At 36.2% G+C, this 19,289-nt stretch overlaps 1 protein-coding gene across 1 annotated transcript; it reads left to right on the top strand.

The window, feature by feature from the left end:
* Positions 1-1,072: 1,072 nt before the first annotated feature.
* Positions 1,073-17,903, top strand: LOC108766981 (uncharacterized protein PF11_0213). Its single transcript, XM_018516589.1, has 19 exons — positions 1,073-1,177; positions 3,457-3,667; positions 6,430-6,596; positions 6,854-7,099; positions 7,439-7,656; positions 7,735-7,965; positions 8,025-10,013; positions 10,086-10,361; positions 10,461-10,791; positions 10,968-11,198; positions 11,513-11,775; positions 12,067-12,149; positions 12,227-13,246; positions 13,330-13,473; positions 13,611-13,724; positions 13,820-13,978; positions 14,065-14,274; positions 14,422-14,674; positions 15,145-17,903. The coding sequence occupies exons 2-19, from the start codon at positions 3,458-3,460 to the stop codon at positions 17,334-17,336; spliced, it is 8,337 nt and encodes a 2,778-aa protein (XP_018372091.1). The 5' UTR covers positions 1,073-1,177; position 3,457; the 3' UTR covers positions 17,337-17,903.
* The last annotated feature ends 1,386 nt before the right edge of the window (positions 17,904-19,289 follow it).

Raw genomic sequence — 19,289 nt, 5'->3', positions numbered from 1 at the left:
AATAAAATAACATTGCAATCGATAGAATAGATTTATACTTCATATTTATTCTTGTTCCTGTTAGGTGTTGTTTTATTGGAACATAATTTTACATTAATATTGTATAAAAATTTTTATCATACATTTTCTTGCTTCTGATGTCACAATCTGAAATAGTAGTGAGGGAAAAGAGCCTTAATAATAATTATTACCAGCACCAACAAATGGAGACTATTTTTTTTGTTAAAGTATTGTTGCTCCAACTGATTTATTCAACAATGCAGTGATTACTATAATATATTTTTTAACATTATATCTTATTCGAAGATTTCTCTTTTCTCCAATGTATCTAAAATTATAATATACGCTTTTTTGAACAGAAATTCGAGTGGGAGCGATTAGCCCAAATTCGTCTGTGAGAATATTAACAAGATTAGCTATATATGACGACCATATAAATCGATTATTCAACTAGATGTGGCGTTCCTTGTTTTCTCGTTCATTCACGTGCGAAGCGTGCCTATACGTGCGAAAATTAATGCATGGAGCCTATTTCACACACTTACGAGATTCGACCTCTGTAGACTTTGGATATTTCCTGCGAGGGCTGCGAGCGTCGTAACGAAATTCCTCTATGCAAGAAGTTTTCGTCCATACGCCGAAAATAAACTCGCCTAGTCCTAAGAAAGACGTTGCGAGCGCGCGTGTTATATTTCACAGGTGTGTTTTAATCCCCAACATTCTCAAGATGGCTTAGGTTTACTATCGTACTCAGTAATTTAAAGATGTCTTGTATAATACGAGTTGGCGTCGATTTTCTTCGGATATAATTTAATCAAAAGGAATCCTGCGATATTCACGGATGGCGGATTTATCATTTCAATGATTAATTGAATGCCCGTGAGTATCACCGAACATGTAATGACTGGTTTTAACAAACGTTACTCTCTTTGTTGAGTGAAAGATAAAAAAGACTGATGGAAATGCGGCAGCGGGAAGATATGCGCATTTATTGAAATCGATAATCGATGCGAAACAATCGATGCTCGATCGAAATTTGTTATGCGAGACGTCAACGGACGCAATTCAATCGTCACAGCGTGACATAGATCGTTTTCGCGAACGTTATCGTCGATGGCGCGCGCATGAGTGTACGTGCGAAAACGAGTTGTTAATCCAGCGCACCGCAAAATACCAGGTAAAAAGAGCCGCAATCGTATAAGTGACGTGCCAATCTCTGTTTTCATTATATTCTCTCGTTCATGAAATTTCCGTTTTAAATTGTATACCATAAAAATCATAATAATTCGAATACTTGAGCTGCAAATTTAGCATTACGTATCAAAAGTATTCAAATAAAAATAATTACAGATATGTATGATATTTACTTGTTTTGTATTTTGGAGAGGCATATATACAGATGATTGTTAGATGAAAGCTAACCGAATTAGAAAATTTCCCAAGAAATAAATTGATTTAAAATTAATTCATTTAGCTGCTCGTTATTTAATTATATAGGTATAAACTTGCTTTATGGTTATATATATATATATATATATATATATATATATATATGTAGATATATATATATACACACACACACAGTTTTATTCCTCATTTGAACTTTCTTTTACTCTATTATTCTGAAAGAAAATTGTAAGATTATTGAGACTAATTCCGAAAGAGTATTGCTCTTCTTCGTAGAAAATCGCACGAGGATCACGCTCGAGGAAATCGAGACGTCTCCTTCGTGATGTCTTCGCAAACACATAGCCAACGAGAGACGTGGTGAACGAACGAACGGGAACAAGGCCGTCATCACAGGAAGAGACGAAGTCGAGATTACCAGCGCGCTTCGTTTTCCCTCCTTTCGTTCTCCTTTTCCGCGTCCGCCACCCTCAGCATTCAAACGTGAAGTTATCAGGGCTAATTTTCCGCCTTTGTCGCGCCCCTCGGTAGCCACCAGCCGGTTCATTATTCGCATCTAGCGACCACTGTTTTTAATAACCTAATGGCTCTTACGCGGTACATTATATCGCCACTCTTCTCTTCTCTCGCCCCCTTCTCCGCTCCCTCCACCGGGTTCGTTACTTTTTCGTTAGCCCGCTCCTTTATTCACGATCCTTGACGAAACGATGAAACATCCAACTCTCCTACCATTCGTTCGTTCATAGCGCTGTAACGATACGCTCGTGCGGTGGTGACTCTCTCGGACTCACATTCCACCGGGAGAGATTACGGCAAACGAGAAATCCTCCTGAAAATCCTCCCCTGACTTTCCCCTTCGTGCGATCGCTGGAGAACGGAACGATCGCTTAGGCCTTTATTCCTTGCGCTTTTGTTGAATGGCGATCCTCTGCGGTTTTTGTCTCAGCGAATAATCGAAGGAGAGATGGGTTTGCGACGTTGGAGATATTGGACACAAATAAAGAATAAAGACACTCGAGTTATTGTTAATCACGCAATTGGTCTTGCTTCTTGAGTGATTGATCATTGTGCGAAGATGCGAATTATCAATAACGCGAATACGTCGATAGGAAGAAATTAGGGACAATTCTTCTCACCGACAATTCTCTTTGACTCGGATCATTTATTTCCTTGATAAATATTGGGCATAAGCGATGGTATCAATCGCGGTACGTTTTCCCGCTTCCGGTTGCAAGGTTTTTCACATTTCGCAAAGGAGTCGAACTAGACGCAGAGCTCCCGCGGCTGAGTAATACGGCTGATTACGATTCAGAATGCGAGGGCGATGATATTTCACTTCTTTTTCGAGGCTTTACGATCGGACGTTTTTAATTTCCCGCCGTGCGCTCCGGCGAGAGGCCCAAGCCGAATGCAAATTGTGACAGGAAAGTTATGCGCGACCGTGAAATTAATGTCTTTCCGAGATCGGGACTTAATAACCCGTTATATACTCCGCGTGCCACACACATATACGCGTGTGCAATCCTGCTAGCGGATTTATGAAGTGACGAAGTCTCTCGCGCGCGCTTGCTTGCTAAATTGAATTCGACTTGCCCCATTTCTTTGGCTCGTATAAATCATCAGGGAATCGATCGATTTTCGTTTAAATATCCAATATGTACCTATTTGTTAAATTTTGCATCTACTGCACTGTACGATTAAATTATAATATCTTAATGAATAATATTCATAGATTATATATGTATATTTGTTGCTGAAACTAATTTTGAGATATCATATCGGTTATTTGCTACAACGACATAATTGTGATTTTTCAATTGCTTGGATAAAAGAACGGAATATAAAGAGAAAAAAAAGGAAAACGTAAAATTAAAAAATGTATATCTTCTCATTTCTCTATCATTAGTTGTTACTTCAAAATTGCATTTTAAAATTAAAATACAAAATTTTAATGATTTGAAATATTCAAACTTATTTTCTGAAAAACTCCGTCGTTTTAATTTGTGTCGTGACAGTAAATGACAGATATTAACTTATAATATTTTACAGCATGAAACGAAAAGCCGGATCGTCCTCTATCTCACTATTTTGCCTTCGAGTATGCCTCGTGATCTACATGTTTTCCATCATTTCTACGTTCAGCTTGGCGGAAGTTAGCAAACGTGATCAAAGAAAAGCAATATACACGAAGGAAAGATTCGAATCGATTAAAAACTCAAAAAAATCGACCATTTCTCCACACCAACATAAAAATAATAAGGTTAATCAAAATATATTTACGTAATTAAAACTATTTTAATATTTCATCAATCTAGAATGATGCTTGTCGTTACTTGATGATGCACCCAATTTTCTCGGTAGAAATTTTCTACGAGATTTTACAAGGCGAGTGTATCATCATGATTGATAAAAGGAATAATATCTGAATCGGCCGAGAGTGACATGCGACGACAGATTCTGTTCTCAAGGACGTTTTTTTAATATTTCAAGCGTTAATTTCTTTTGGCGGGAGACATACGGGAACGCGCAGAGCATCTCTTCCGCCAGCTCTCAGTCTTTATGCCGAGTGACAAAATGACAAAGGGTTGGTCGCCCCGGGCCAGCGATATTACCGTTTCCGTTTCGGAACTATGCGAACTGTCGTCTATCGTTCCTCTCTTCGGTCGCGTATTGCGGCCGAAAATGCCTTGTGATTGATTATGCCCGCCGCACTTTCGGTACTCGACTCCCGCAATGGCCGATTGATGGAGAATTTGCGAAAAGGATCGTCACGCTTGCAAACGGAATCAGAATGTCTTAAAACATTATAAAGCGTTAATGCGTTTTCTAGAAATAGAAAACAGATAAAATAATGTAAGGAGATCACAAATAATTCAAATTATGTAACGAAATAGTAAAATATAATTTTTCCCCGTACCATAGTATTTTTATAAAAAAAATATTTCATTATATCATATTGTATCGATAAGGTAATTTTATCCAATATTTTATCCTATCTAAGCGTTGCGATTTTTATTGAGTCAAATATTGAAAATTGGTCAGATTTAAAATAAGAAAACATTTCTGAACATAAATTGAAAATATGAGAAATGTTCAATATTTACATGGGTTTAATAAAAATTTAATTATCCATGTAATTATCTACAAACAGCAACTAAGTCGTATTTGGCAGTCATGTTATAATATAGGGTAAAACCACTAGTTGTGTGTGGATCATATTTAAAAAAAAAAATTCACATTTTTTTTTATCCAGAACAATATCAAACAATTAATAAAATATTTATAAGCATTGTTATAACATATTAAACACCCGGGGATACGTTTAATCTTAACTGAACATAACATTGATGTGTGTGTGTGTGTGTGGTGTTTTTTTTTCCATAAAACATAATGCTATATTTACTATAAAAGGCATAAGGCAATTCTTATGATATTACACTTTGAATGAATTTTTCCTCATCCTCATTCCTATTGCTCGTGACTGAGCGTAGTGACGTCTCTCATATGCCTGATAATGCGCACGCTGGTTGTACACAGTCATGTGAGACCTATAGTTTAACGTCAATTCCGAATGACGATTTATTAGAGAAGTGCTCTTGGCAAGGATTCTCGGTGGTTTGCCATTGCCTTGCGAGAGGAGCTACGAGCGTTCGAAACCATTTTTCGATTCTGGGATCAAACCCGGGATCTTTGGCATAACAGTCTCGTGCGCTGCCTGCTACGCCACGCTCGCACTCATAAATAAATGAATTTTTAAAAATACATAATTTAATTAACTGCACATGTTTAATTAATTAACGATATCAATAAAATGTGTAGCGCTGTTCCTACACGGAGAGAATTTTCTTTTAAAATTTACCCTGAGAAAATATGACAGTCGTGGGACAACATTGTATCTCGAAGATTTTTACCATGCACTTCAGTAAAATTGATCAAACTTATTTTAAACTTTATTGTAGTTTTATTAATGAATGAGAGGGATTTATGTTAAAATTCTTCAAAATACAATGTTGTCCCACGACTGTCATATTTTCAGGGTAAATTCTAAGAAAAAATTCTCTCCGTGTAATAAATTAAATTCAATTGGCACTTGAAAGAGATAAAACAAATGCTAAAGAATCTTGTGGTATGTACCATTTAATGGAAAATATTATAATTATTTAAATATAAAAAGTGATCCACATTTGGTACTTTTACCCTACCTTATAATTTATAATACACACTTAAGCGTTCTCTAATAAAATTAGACATCTTTCAACCAACAAAGACATTTCATTATCGTAGGCAGTTTAACAAAAAGAATTCTAGTATACACATATACAGCGCTAGCTACGTTAGGTCGAAAGGCAGACTGAGGGTGAGATGGAAGGCGAGTCTTTATTTAGTTAAATGCCGCGTATAATTGGGTGTAAGATCTTTTTTTTGTTCGGCAAACCGACCGCAACGTCGTGTCCTACCGCGAAACCACTGCGTCGCGAGGCTCAAGTTTTCCACCCCTTTTCCGCAGCGCGCTAGCTGCTGGTGGTGGCTGCCAGCCACCTGATGGCACAAGGGCCCACCGGGAATGAGATGCAGATTGCCAGAGGCCACTTCAGCCACGCTGGGGGGAGTGAATTTTTAATAATACCGCACTCCGTGCCCGCGGCTCCCGGATGTAGAATCCCATTGTTTCGGCCGCACGACCGCGTCGGAAAAAGGACGAAGCAAAATAGTATGCACGCGATGCGTTACGGGACATCCACCCAGCATTATTATAACGCGCTAACGTGTCGGTGCGGGTGGTAGGAAGGGATTGTCAGCGGCAGGATATTCCGCTGTCTTCGCAGCAAGAATGCTGCTGCAGAATGTTTGAAGCCCGTGGTACATTTAAGAATACGAGTCGCTTGTGCAAGTGTTAATTTTCTCTTTCTCTTTTATAGATATTATTCTACGAACTATTTTTCTGGTACTCAGTAACAATACAGGAAATTAATGTATGTCAATTATCTTATTAAGTTGTGATATTGTCTTTTAAACATATAGGTTGACGGCAATCGAAATTATTCCATGAATAAATCTGTGATGATTAGCGATGAGAAAAGTAGCGCGGCTCTAAATAGATTTCTGGAAGATGTTCTAAATGCGCAGAACGATTTGAAGTGGATAGATCACGTCACGCGTCATATTAATCATAGAACACGCCTAAATGAGTAAGAGCCTAGATATAAGTTATGTTGCTTGTTACTGTAACAAGAAAGCAAAAAGTAAAATAAAAAGTAAGATAAATTCAATATAATAGGAATTGTTACTAAGCGTAACTCAATTTCCATAAATTTTAATCGCTAGAAGTGTCTACTTCAATTGGAAAAAGTTACCAACAACCTCGATCTATATATTTGAATTCTACAGTGATTTAGAAACGCGCCAATTTTTATTGAGTGATTTAATAGGAATATTTCCGATACAGTCCGCTGGCGCATACAAACCAGCACTCTACGGTATCCATCAACACGAGGAATATCCTGGAACGGGATGATATTGGTTATGGAAGTAGGTTACGCGGCAAGAGGGGCTTCGATCGGAATTATGAAACGATGTGGATGCTGCAGAAGAAATATGGACGGAAGAGTACTCGCGATGTACCTCAAAGAGTCTATCTAGATAATGATATGACGTTTAATGCTGATAACGCTCTTTATCAGTCCCATGGCACGTAAGAGCAACGAATAATATTAATATATTACAAAATTATAATTTATTTTTTGTTTAAATAAAACCTAAAAAAATTATTTAAATAAATATCCAAAAATAAAAATATTTTTAGTGTTAGAGTAATATTTTATTTTTTATAGAGCTTTTTTTTGATAAATATTTTATTTTTTCTTATTGTGTTATCTTTCTAAAACGATATTTTTTTTCATTGGTACAAACACGTTCAGATAAAAATAATAATTTACATATAATTTATAAGATTATTTGACTTGAATTAATGGACTACATTTTTCATACTTGTACGTAGCAAATCTTCTAAAAGCTAGCATGTTTCTTATAGTAAACAGATAGAAATTCATTCCACTCTTGAGCGTAGGTTAGATAGAGCTGTCTACGAAAAAGGAACGATAGTCGATCAGCCATTGAAAGATTGGACTGGAAAGAAGAATTTCCATTCCTCGCGCGACTGGTCGAATTCTAATGAGAATCCCAAAGTGACTAACGGCAAAAGTACATGGCTTCGAGATTACGAATCTCCTGAAAATCTCGTTAATTCTGGTATTATCGAAATAATTAAAATATGATAAAAATATTGACTTAGATTTGATGAACAACATGTTAAACATGATCTCTTAGATTCGAGCAAAGACGAAAAGTTACATGCTGAATTGCGGGATCAATTCGAAGTATCATTGCACGATCCGATACATGCAAATGATTTAACTGCTTTGCGGAGATCTCCAGTTGCAATCAGAAATGGTAAAACTCGAAATGTACCGCTATCATTGGAATCTTTGAAGAGAACTATATTAGAATTAAGAGATAGTTTGATGCTGGGCTATAAAAGAAGAAATATAATACCGAAAAGTAATAATTACGATTAATATTGTCATTATTACTGTCATTATTATAATCAACTTTTTCAGGAGAATCTAATTGGTGGGATGAGCCAAGATCGACAGCTGAAATGTACAATTTTAGAGGAGATCTTGACAACTACCTTGATAAAGAAACAATGCGGAGGCTAAAAAGAGCAAAAAATGTAGATAACGAAGATGAAAGTGACTCAAAACTTTTTCAGGAAGTAGAATTTGGAGAAACATACTTTAGGAAAGGAAATTCGAAAGAATCACATGATCGCAGTAAACGCAGTAGAAGGAGTTTTATCGATGATTCAAATTACACAAATCATCAGAAAGATATTCCTGAAAATAACCGCTACCGAAAAATTGAAATAATTAATAATGTTCTCAAAAATATAACTACAATACGAAATACTGAAGAAGTCGTTACCGAATTATATTCTAGTCTCAGTAACGATGGAAAAAATTCAGTGAACGCTTCAAACAAGATGAATATTACCGATTCGCAAAATTTTTTAGATAAAGGATTTTTTTCAAATAATCATTTCAATAATTTAACGATTATCCCAAAAGCTAACAAAACAAATATTTTTGAACTGAAATATTCTCCAAGTACAGAACTATATTTAAATGATCATTCCTTCGATAACAAATCATTATTTGTCATAAAAATAGACTTACAAACGCATTTACCAGAACATATTACCAAAAATGAAGTTCCTAACACAAGCTTGAAGAAAATTGGTCAACGTTCCACAATCAAAAGGATATTAAAAACTATTGATCATACAGCGGAGAATCCTACTAATTCTCCCGATTTCGGAAAAAGAGCATTCACTAATTTGATAGATTTTTCAATAAACGATAGTGCCTATGATTTTGGGAAATCCCTGAAATATCGAAGCGACGGAGAGAAATTAGGATCCGCGGCGCAGAAAATATCGCGACTCAGCATAGATGATGAACAATCGAAGGGCGCGGAAAAGGAGTTTCCCAAGGGAAATATGTCGCATGGGTTCGGTATCGGGACAGATGAATCATGGAGCTGTGTCGTCACAACAACCGTAGCCACGAAAGAAAGAGAGATTGAGGCAGATGGAACGCAAAACCGCGAGTCGATACCCGGTGTCATCAAAATATTTGAGCCTCGAGGGCGTCTATATCAAAAGCAGGAGGCAGAGACGACGACGAGATTGTCTCGGCAAATGGGAAAAGACGGTATGTCCGTGGCGAAGATGAAGACGAACGAAGATGAAGTCGACGAGTCAAGAAATACAAATGCAAGGGAAGACTCTTTGACTTCGCTGATTGATTCTGTCACTAATACTACAATGAAACCGGAAACCGCATATATAAATATATCTGAGACTGGTGAATCGATAATACTGAAGGATCTCACTCCGGTGACTGTAGACAACGATTTACGAAAGCAGCAACAGATGGTTCCGCCTCTAAGTGTCGAGAATAGCAACGCAAATAAATCGAATGGAAATTTGGATACTGATAAAATCGATATTCGTGTTCTCGGGTCAAACGGAAATGAGACTATGAATGTAAAGGAAGGTACTCGAACTATAATGGAAGCTCACGAATATCACAAATCCGATAATAATTTACAGAGGAAATTATTATGGATTTCCACGATTTCAGGCGATGGCGAAACTGGAGATTCATCGATAAAGAGCATGGGATCAGTTTTTAGTATTGCGACTAAGAGTCATATTGAAAATGTGAATGAGAATCGACAGCAAAATAAAATAACCGATTCTGCAAACTTGGGAAAAATATTGACTAGAAATAAACGCGAAGATAAAGCTGAAGAAAGTCGTATGCAAGATGCTTTAAATTCTCAGATTGCGGAAACAAATCATAACGCTCGTTACAAACAATCTGTATACCCTTATAAAAATATTGACACGAATAATGAAGCAGAGAATGCAGCAGCCGAGAAAGAAGCGGCGATAAATTACGATGAAAGTAATGAAGAATATCAAAATCAGAATGTCGAAGAACTTAAAGGGCTCTATAATGACAGAGAAGATGTAGTTGAAGGTATAAAAATTTGATGAATTTGCCGTTCACAGCGAAAATAATACAAAAGTAATGTATAAGACATATTTACAGATAATGCAGTGGAAAGGAATAAAGAGGGACAATCTTCATTTAGACAGCAAATTGACCCTGTAAGAGCTAAAGTTGATATGTTAATTAAGCAAAAGCTTGATAAGAAAAAGGACAAAGACAGTAGAAATTATAGAAGAAAAAGACATAGTATGTTGGATATGGTCGAGTATTACGATTATGATGATGATGAAGAGCAAGAACGCGATGCTCCAATAAACGAGCAGGGAGCTGTAAATAAAGATAATAAATTTTCAATTAATGCGAAAATAAAGCGCGGTAAGATAAGCATAATAAAATTCATATTAAAAAGTGTGTAACTAAAAATATAGTAAATTTCTGAAACTAATTGGACATCGAAATTTCAATTGACCGCAGCTGGCAAATCATCATGTAAGTCAGGTGACTTAGGGAAGAAGAAAAATGAAAACGCCGAGGCGGTAATGAAAGAAGAACTCAGAAAAGCAAAAGCAAAGAACAAAGAGCCAAAAGAAGAAATTGTCGTTGATCTTGGTGAACGTAAGAATAAGACTACGAAGAAAGATCAAAGTGATAGAAAGCCCCTCAGTTCGTTAGGATCTAGTTTCGAGAACATGTTCAATGAGGAAAGACAATTATTGTCTAAGGAAAACTTGGGGAAAATTCGTCAAAGCAAAGATTTTGCGAATGATGTTTATCACGAAGAGTCAGCTGCCGCGAAATCGAAATGGTAAATAGAATTATTTTGCAACCTAACGAAGTCACATATCTTGTTATTGATTGTCTCTCTCACTAATAACACACATATATTATAAGATACCTTCTATTTTAATTATAAATTTATCACATAAATGCATGCAATTTGATGCTATTGATGCAAACGACCAAAAAATAGATGTCTGATAGGTTGGACCAACCGTTTGAGGATAGAAGCGCATCATCGAAAAAGAATTCAGAGTTATTATTAGACAATAAGAAAAAAACTTTGAATGAACCTTTAGAATACATATCCAATGCAGATGTAAATCCCAATGTTGTCAAAAATATTTTATTGGATATTCAGCCTATCAAGATTATGGATCAAAGTAAAGAATTGGAAAATTCAAAAGATTTCTATGAAGATTTTGAAAACGATCGGTACAAATACTTTAAAAATTACGTTATACATTGTAATATATATAAAATATACATATACAAAATTTTAAATAGTAGAGTATTGCTTGATTTATGCATAATTAACATGATAATAATTTGCAGAAATAGCTTATTTTAAATCCTTCATAATTCTACAATAATTAGAATATTTTATATATTTTAAACTAAAAATCAATGAATAAATATTAACTGAAGAAAATTCAGAAATAAATTCTGCTAAAATTATTTAGGGTTACATACATACACATGATTCACGAAATTGTGCAAATGTAATGTTTACCTACTTCTTTTTGCAGATCAGAAGATTATTATTATCAAGAGAATGATTCAAATAATGTTGAGTTCCTGTATGAAGAATTAAAGAACTTGTACGATTGGCCTGATGGTGAATTAAAGAGCAGATCTCGGCTCAGAGGCGATCAAAGACTACGCTATGAATCAGATGATATGCTTGATACAAATCCCTCTCAATTACAGCCATTGAACGATAGATTCCTCAGCTCGAGTCAAAACGACAAAACACAAAAGAGATTTCAATCAATTGATGCATCTTTGATGAGTAAATATTGAATCCAATCATCAAGAATAAAAGAATTCTTACTTATTTTCACTTTAAATCAAATCTATCCATATGATTTTTTAATATTTTATATTAATTTTGATTTTAATGACAAGTTTATTTCTGTCTTCATTTCTTTCTTCATCTAGCTGTAGTTTTATTACGGTTATTTTTATAATACTTATATAATAGCAATACTTTTACGAAATATTTGATTGATAGGAGTAGATTCGAATAGCACTCTGGCGAGCAATTATTTCGCACTTAAAGTCATGCATGATATGTTTAAAGGTGACATAGAGCAGAGTTCAACGGAGGAAAATTTACCGAGTTCATTTTCTGTCAGAACAACTGCCAAGTCAAAAGTATCTACAGTATGTTTGTGATTATTATTTATGGCAATGTTATTTATACTTTTTTCGCAATAATATGAAATAATTAATTGATGTAGGTTTCAGAAGATAAAAATGTTCCGCTTCCCGAAGGACGACCAGTAATCGATACAGATTCCGAGACTCCATACGAAAATACCAAGTACATCGAGTCCAAAACACATGAATTATTGAAACGAAATCTAAATTTGGAGGAGCAGGCGGCGATTAGTTCACAAGACTTATATGAATCTTTTGTAGAATCACCATATTGGCATGATGATTCCGATGTAAAAGTCAGATTGGGCAGAGGACTGAAAGCTATAGACAATACAATAATTTCGGACTTATTAGACGCAGAAAATACAACTTTTTTGCAAACCTTTCATGATAATTCATCGAAATCACAAAATTGGGACAATAATACAATCACAAATTCATTTAATGTTTTTAATAATAATAATCATGATGTATCTGAGCGAAGGGCTAAAAATGTTCAAGAATCGATTTTAATGAATACGATTAATATGGATGGTGATGACCTCGAAGGTGCCGAACAAAAATACGTAAATAACCAAACAAGAATTAGAAGAGCAGCTGTTTTGTACCGCACGTTTTACGACAACTTGAATCAAAATAAACACGATTACGATGAAACGAGTAGAAATCTAGTTAATCAGTTTCATTCTCCGAATATCGTCGAAAATCAATTCGATGAACCGTATGACGCATATGAAATTGGAAACTGGAACAGTGACACACAAAATCGTGATCGATACTCGAAAATTCCTCGAACTAATACTAGAAAGAAGGAGAAATCCGGAAAAGGGAATAAAAAGGATAAGCACTCCTCGAAAAAACACGCAAAGAAAAGTAGTTCGCACTCTTCCTCAAATAGAAACAGAAGACATCACACACAACGGTCTGATATGTCGAAGAACCGGGGTGATTTAAAGCAGAAGAACAAAGCAGAAGTATCTCCTTTGATTAGACGCACTAAAGTTCAGAAGAATAAAATAGCTGAGCAAGGACTACTTCGTGCAAAAATGAACGAGGCAATGGGCGAAAAAGTGTTTTACGAGAATGCGGATGATCAAAGTGTGAGTGAAAGGACAACCGCTGATCGCGTCGTAGATCGCGCGACTGGATTAAAAAGAGAAAAGAATTAAGGATGATTTTTCAGACAGTGAAGCCGGAGATGGATGATGCACGTAGAAAGGAAATTACGCTGCTCTTCGCAGCCGACAACATCGACGACGAGTCGCAGATGGACGTGGCTCTTCACGGCGAACTAGCTGGAAAAATAGTCGAGCAAATATTCGAACAGGCAAGTAAAGGATCGTGTTGTGTGATTCAAAGCTAGTTTCGATATCCCTTTTATCGAATATGAAAAATTATTTGACGCATAGAATGGTCTTCTAACATAAAAATAATAATTATAATAATAATCACATGATATTACAGGTCAAAAAAAATGATCGATTGAAGAGTGTTCTTGGTCCTGGATTTCAACGCGATCACAAAACGAAAGATGTGATAAGGGGTAACATTTATCAAGAAAGACTCGACAAAGATGGAGTAATCACGATATTTATCATGAGATTTGCGTGTATCGTATATGACAGAAATGTTGATCGTTTCAAATTTTTATTTTTCAAATTAATATGCTTTAGACGAATCACACGGAAATGATGAAGAAAGTTATGGGACTCCTTGATACGCTAATTCTAAATGAAGTGCAAAAGAAAACTTGCGTTACTTTATCACCGGATATGCGAGAATTTTTAGGCTGGATGCTGGAGATGGATCGAGAGGAGGAATCGTTGGAAGAGGTATGTAATCTTCAATTGCATATTAATTATATCGTGCGATATAATTAATTCTTCAATCAATTAATAAATATTAATTTTTAACCCAGGCACCAATGCTGCCATTGGTCCGTGAGAAAATTATTCCAGAGCAAGACACAGGACGCAAATTCCTGTTTGACAGCACCGTCGAGCAAGAGGGAGAAAGAAATATTAATGATCTACAGAAAAAAGTGAGAATATTGGAAACTCTTGTAAAGGAATATAACGCCCTGACTGCAAAAGAGAAAACAAAGGTTCAAACAGTCCACGACTATTTGGTAAGATTTTATATTTAAGTGTAAGTTAATGTACCATTTGATATTTGGCTAGAAATGGTGATAAAATTTTATATATGATAAAAGATATCTCATAAATATCACAAAAATATCTGAAAACTATATCAGAAAAAAATGTTTATCATTTAGAGTCAGCAGTTAAACCTACTTTTGCAATACATCGAAGCGCAAGAAACTGCAGAAACAAAAGGAAAGCCTACATCAATGTTCGGCGCAGCTAAAGCTAGAACCGGAAATATCTTGCAATATCAAAGCGCAGTGCCTAATGTCATTAATGCAAGCCATTCGATGACAAAAGACGCATTCTCTTTGCCAATTGATTCGCATAATCTTCTCCGGTTCAACAATTCGTTTGAAACAATAGATAAACAGCTCCACGATAGTACGTAATATCTTTAGTGATTATATTTTAATTATTTTTACAGTGTCTTCTAAAAAAAATATTAATATATATATTTATTATTTATAATTGACAAGTTTAAGAATATCAAAATTTCGGCACATAAAATGCGGCAAATAAATGTTACGGGTGATGTTCCTTTAATTATCGATATCGGGAAATTGGTTATCGGAAATGTTTTCGGTCTAAATACCACGGCATGGTAAACTATTTCCGCATCGAGTCAATAAAAAAAAATCATGGCGGTTTCGACCAAACTTTCGTACTCGAGTAATAACGTCCGCATAATATCTGATCCAAAAATAGTACGAAAAAATATCTGCTTGATCATTTTCGCATATTCTGTGATAAAAGCAGTCAATTTGTTTGATTTATTATATTTTTACTTAATATTCTCAGAAGAATAAGTTAGTACAACAAATTTATGCTCTGTTATGTTTTAAAATTTCCAGGTCACGGTGCATTTGGTCGCAGAGAAACGCGCAGCGTCGATAACATTCCACCGAAACGACGGCGACGTCGCAAAACGAAACGCCAGAGGCTCCGTAATCAAAAGAAAAATAAAAATCATAGACAATCAAAGCAGAGACACAATGAGCATCGCAGACACCTAGATCACGTAGGATCATCCCTAGGATACAGGAAATCGCGACAAAAACGCGCAAATCCCAAAGAAAACGATCAGGCTTTGCTTTATTATTTAGATTACGAGAAACCAAGAATTTACGATTCGTTCGATCTCCTCGATGCGAAGTTGAAAAGGAAGAGAAAAAAGAGGAAACGGGAATTAATCGATAAGAAAAACGTGGCACTCGAGACTGACAGGATACTCGATTTGTTACCAATAAAAGGGAAGAATCGCATGGAGGACGAAGTGATACTGCTCAACAAGCGAGAAGCCTGGAAAAGGGAGAACGAAGAACAGTTAGAGGAGGTTGCCTTTGGCAAAGACATGAGGAATACCACAAAGAGGGAGAGAGAACGATTCGAGAAATTGACGGAAGGAGATAAACATAAACCTCCCTCGATCAATGAGACGAGTTCCAGAATGAAGCGAGAGGACATAATTCACAAGACATCAACCGGCGAGAGTACAGACCGTTCCATTAAATCTCATGCAGCATTCAAAATTCGTGATGGCGACTCATGGAATAATTTGAAAATAAATAATGTTAATGGCGTAAAGAGTGAAAATAAACTGGAGTTGGTTGAGCGGAGAATCAATGTTTTCGCGGACAACAAAACCGATGCGGCAATTGATTCCGCGGCTACGGAAGTCAGCGCGGAAGAAAAGTTAGCGACAAATGCGGGAGCCAATAATCAGATTAAGGGAAAACTTCGTGCTATAAACCGCGAGACAAAAATTGACAAGGCAGACGGAAGTACGAGCTTTGTAAACTTGACGAGGAACGCGAAGCCTCGGGTCTCGGAGGAGCGACAGAAAGTTTCAGTAACGGAAAAAGAAGCAGATGATAACGCTGTAAAATTAAATCGTGCGACAAACTATCGACGTGAGGAAATAGATCCTGAAATCGAGTTGAAAAATCTGAGACAGGGAAGAGAGAAAAAAATTTATGACGTCGCAAACTGGAAAACTGGCGACTACTTTTACGATGATGATAATCTTTCTAGAAATAAATTAAGGGAAAAATATATGGCTAAGTTAGACAAACTGGGTGACCTGGATATGGATCCCGAGAATAATTTTGTGCTTCTGAGATTAAGAAATAATAAATGGTTGAATGACGTCGAATGGAAGCTGCTGCCGATAATAAAACAATCTCCGTACGACGATTATGCCTTACCAAGAATTCGTTTAATAGAAAAAGAGACACCTATAGCAAGCAACATTAAAGACGTGCAATCTCAATCCAACTCTTATTTAATTAGCCCAAAATTTTGGCAACGGAAACATCGTAAAAGAAACAGTGTCTTTGATATCTCACCTATATTTCAAATAACCGACAGTGATCATTTTCCGCGCAAAATTCATCGGAAAGCGAAACGAGCGTCTGAGATAACGAGATTCAAGGATTTACAAGTAGATCCCAAAATTATTCTTAAAGTCCAAAGACTATCTCGGCCATGGCACAACAAAAGATCGAATGGCGTTGCAGAATTTGGACTGCCTTTCGTACCGAAAAATCCTAATCGCGAATTCCGCGAAATACTTCGCTCTCGCAATCATCCAGAGCTCGGCGACCGAGTAATCTATGATGCAGTCGGTTTACAATTACCGGTTTGGCCGTATCAGTATTACGACGATTTTACGGATTCATCGACCTTCCACTTCGTCCCGGACAATCATGAGAGAGGCAACGAGGTATATCAATATCCCGCAGAAACGTATCTCGAATATGGCCCCTTTAAAAAACGCCGCGCTCATGATGCGAACCAGCGATTCACAAGACGAAATAGATTCCGTTTGAAAACCTCGGAAGGAGAAGATACCAACAATTTTCCGATGAATAATTTAACAAACAAGAGCTCGAAGTCCAGATTTTCACAAGAAAAGTTTCGCGTGAAATCGGCCACAGCGGCTCTCGCGAATGATGAAGATTATTTTGTGTCCGGAGAGACAAAATACACAGGAAAGAATGCAAGGAAAATTGAAAATGAAACGAAAACAGAATTGACAGAATAGACGAGATCTTCGATTGATGGGCAATAAAGGAATTTAGTTGCTCAACATAGATAATAATTATTTCTATATTTAATGAAGATATGTAATATAAGGAAAAATAGATTAAGAAACTTGAGAAATGCTGTGAATTAATGTAATACGAGAAGAAAGGACGTCGCACTGTATTGCGTTGCATTTTCAGGTCAAATCGCGACGTGATAATTGTCAACGGCGTCTAAATAATTTCATCGGATAAATCGGATAAATCATCGATGCACGATTATCGTAATTGACACATTCGCCCTATCTATGCACCAGACAAGCCTGTGAAACCTCGTAAATCGTCCTAGCTCGTCGGGATGAACCCAGCATCGTCGCGTGTTTGCACACACGTACCACTGTCCACTAATCCATCGCTGCAGTGCAGTTAATGGCGTTGCCTTGCACTAATTAGATTAACAGATCGCGTCAAAAGTTAAGAGACCTCGACATGTCGACGTTGCATCTTAATCCAGAATTAAATTGCATCCATTATATATAATGTAAATTTATCAAACATTTTTAAAAAGAAGAATATTAAAAAGAAAAACAAGCATATACTTTGGCTTTTGTTTAATAAGATTGTTTTTCATTTCTATTTAGCTAGACTATGTAACATTTAACTCATTTGCATTTAAAATATTTTGAAAAATCATCGAAAGTTGCAATAAAGTAAGATTATATCATAATTTTGCATAGTCCTTAATAGAACCTGTATTCATGACGCAATTCTAGCTTAAAGAAAAAAGAAAGAAGTCGGGTGTACATATTGTCTCTAAGATTTTCATAAAATGCAAACGTTTCATATGTATCCGCGCGATAAAAGCCAAATCTTTCAAACCCGCTACGGCCACGCCGACTCAATCTCACCGACTTACTCTCCCATCTAACAGGAAAAAGAGTGTATGCAGCGTATTCCCTTCTGCCCCGAGCCGGCTTGGCTCAAAATATCTTGAAAGTTTCCTCGTAAAGTAAGGCCACGCGGCGGAATTCCCTCTGGCCAATTAAAGTCTCGAAATCGGACGTGCTCGCTTATGCAGGCAAAATAGGCAAGGCAGGGATAAGAGAAAAAGGGAACGAGAAACAACCGAGAAAAGAACAGAGAGAGAGAGAGAGAGAGAGAGAGAGAGAGAGAGAACCAGAACCAGAGGAAGGATGAGACACAGCCGTGTAGTCGGTGGATGTTATTACTTATTCGACTCTGGGATTTTAAGGGCGGGTTGGATTTATTTAGATATTCCGGCAGGAGCATCTGCTCGTGGTTCGATGTCTCCTCTCCCGCGCCTACGCTTGCCCGTTTCGCTCTTCTTCGGCGTGCATTAATATACGCACGGAGAGCCGGTAAGGGGTATTTTTACATAACATTAGGTTGTTCGAGCTACTCGAAAGCTTCGTACTACGGTTTGGGGTCACTAATAGGGGTTAAAGCGAAACGCGAAACGTCGTCGTGAAGTTAAATTCTGTACATGTATTATATAGTATATATATTATATAGTTTACCCATTTATAAACATCATAGAGATTAATAGTTATGCCTCATTGTCTTTACTTCTTCCGTTGGAAATCAGTGTGATTATTGCAAATAATATTAAAATTACTATATATACGCAATCTAGGCATGCGATAGAATCTGTTTCTTTTAGCTACGCTAATGTTGATCGATTCTATTCTAAATATATGTATTAGTATCTATAAATTAATAAATACATATGTCTAATATTAGTATAAGAGAAACAACACTTTTATGTCTCTATAAAGTTGTAAATTTTATATTACATTACAGTATTTTGCATTTCAATTATTATGAAAAAAAAGGATCGTACAAAAAGTTAAATAATTTTATCTCAAGCCTATGAGAGTAATATTAATTTTATAATAATATTTGGTTATTGATGTAATAAAAATAATAATACATAAATTGCAATAAACTACACA

This window comes from Trachymyrmex cornetzi, unplaced genomic scaffold (assembly GCF_001594075.2).
Source record: "Trachymyrmex cornetzi isolate Tcor2-1 unplaced genomic scaffold, Tcor1.1 scaffold641, whole genome shotgun sequence".
NCBI classification, from domain to species: domain Eukaryota; kingdom Metazoa; phylum Arthropoda; class Insecta; order Hymenoptera; family Formicidae; genus Trachymyrmex; species Trachymyrmex cornetzi.
The sequence above is the reverse complement of the archived record's forward strand: the minus strand, read 5'-3'. Positions and strand labels throughout refer to the sequence as shown.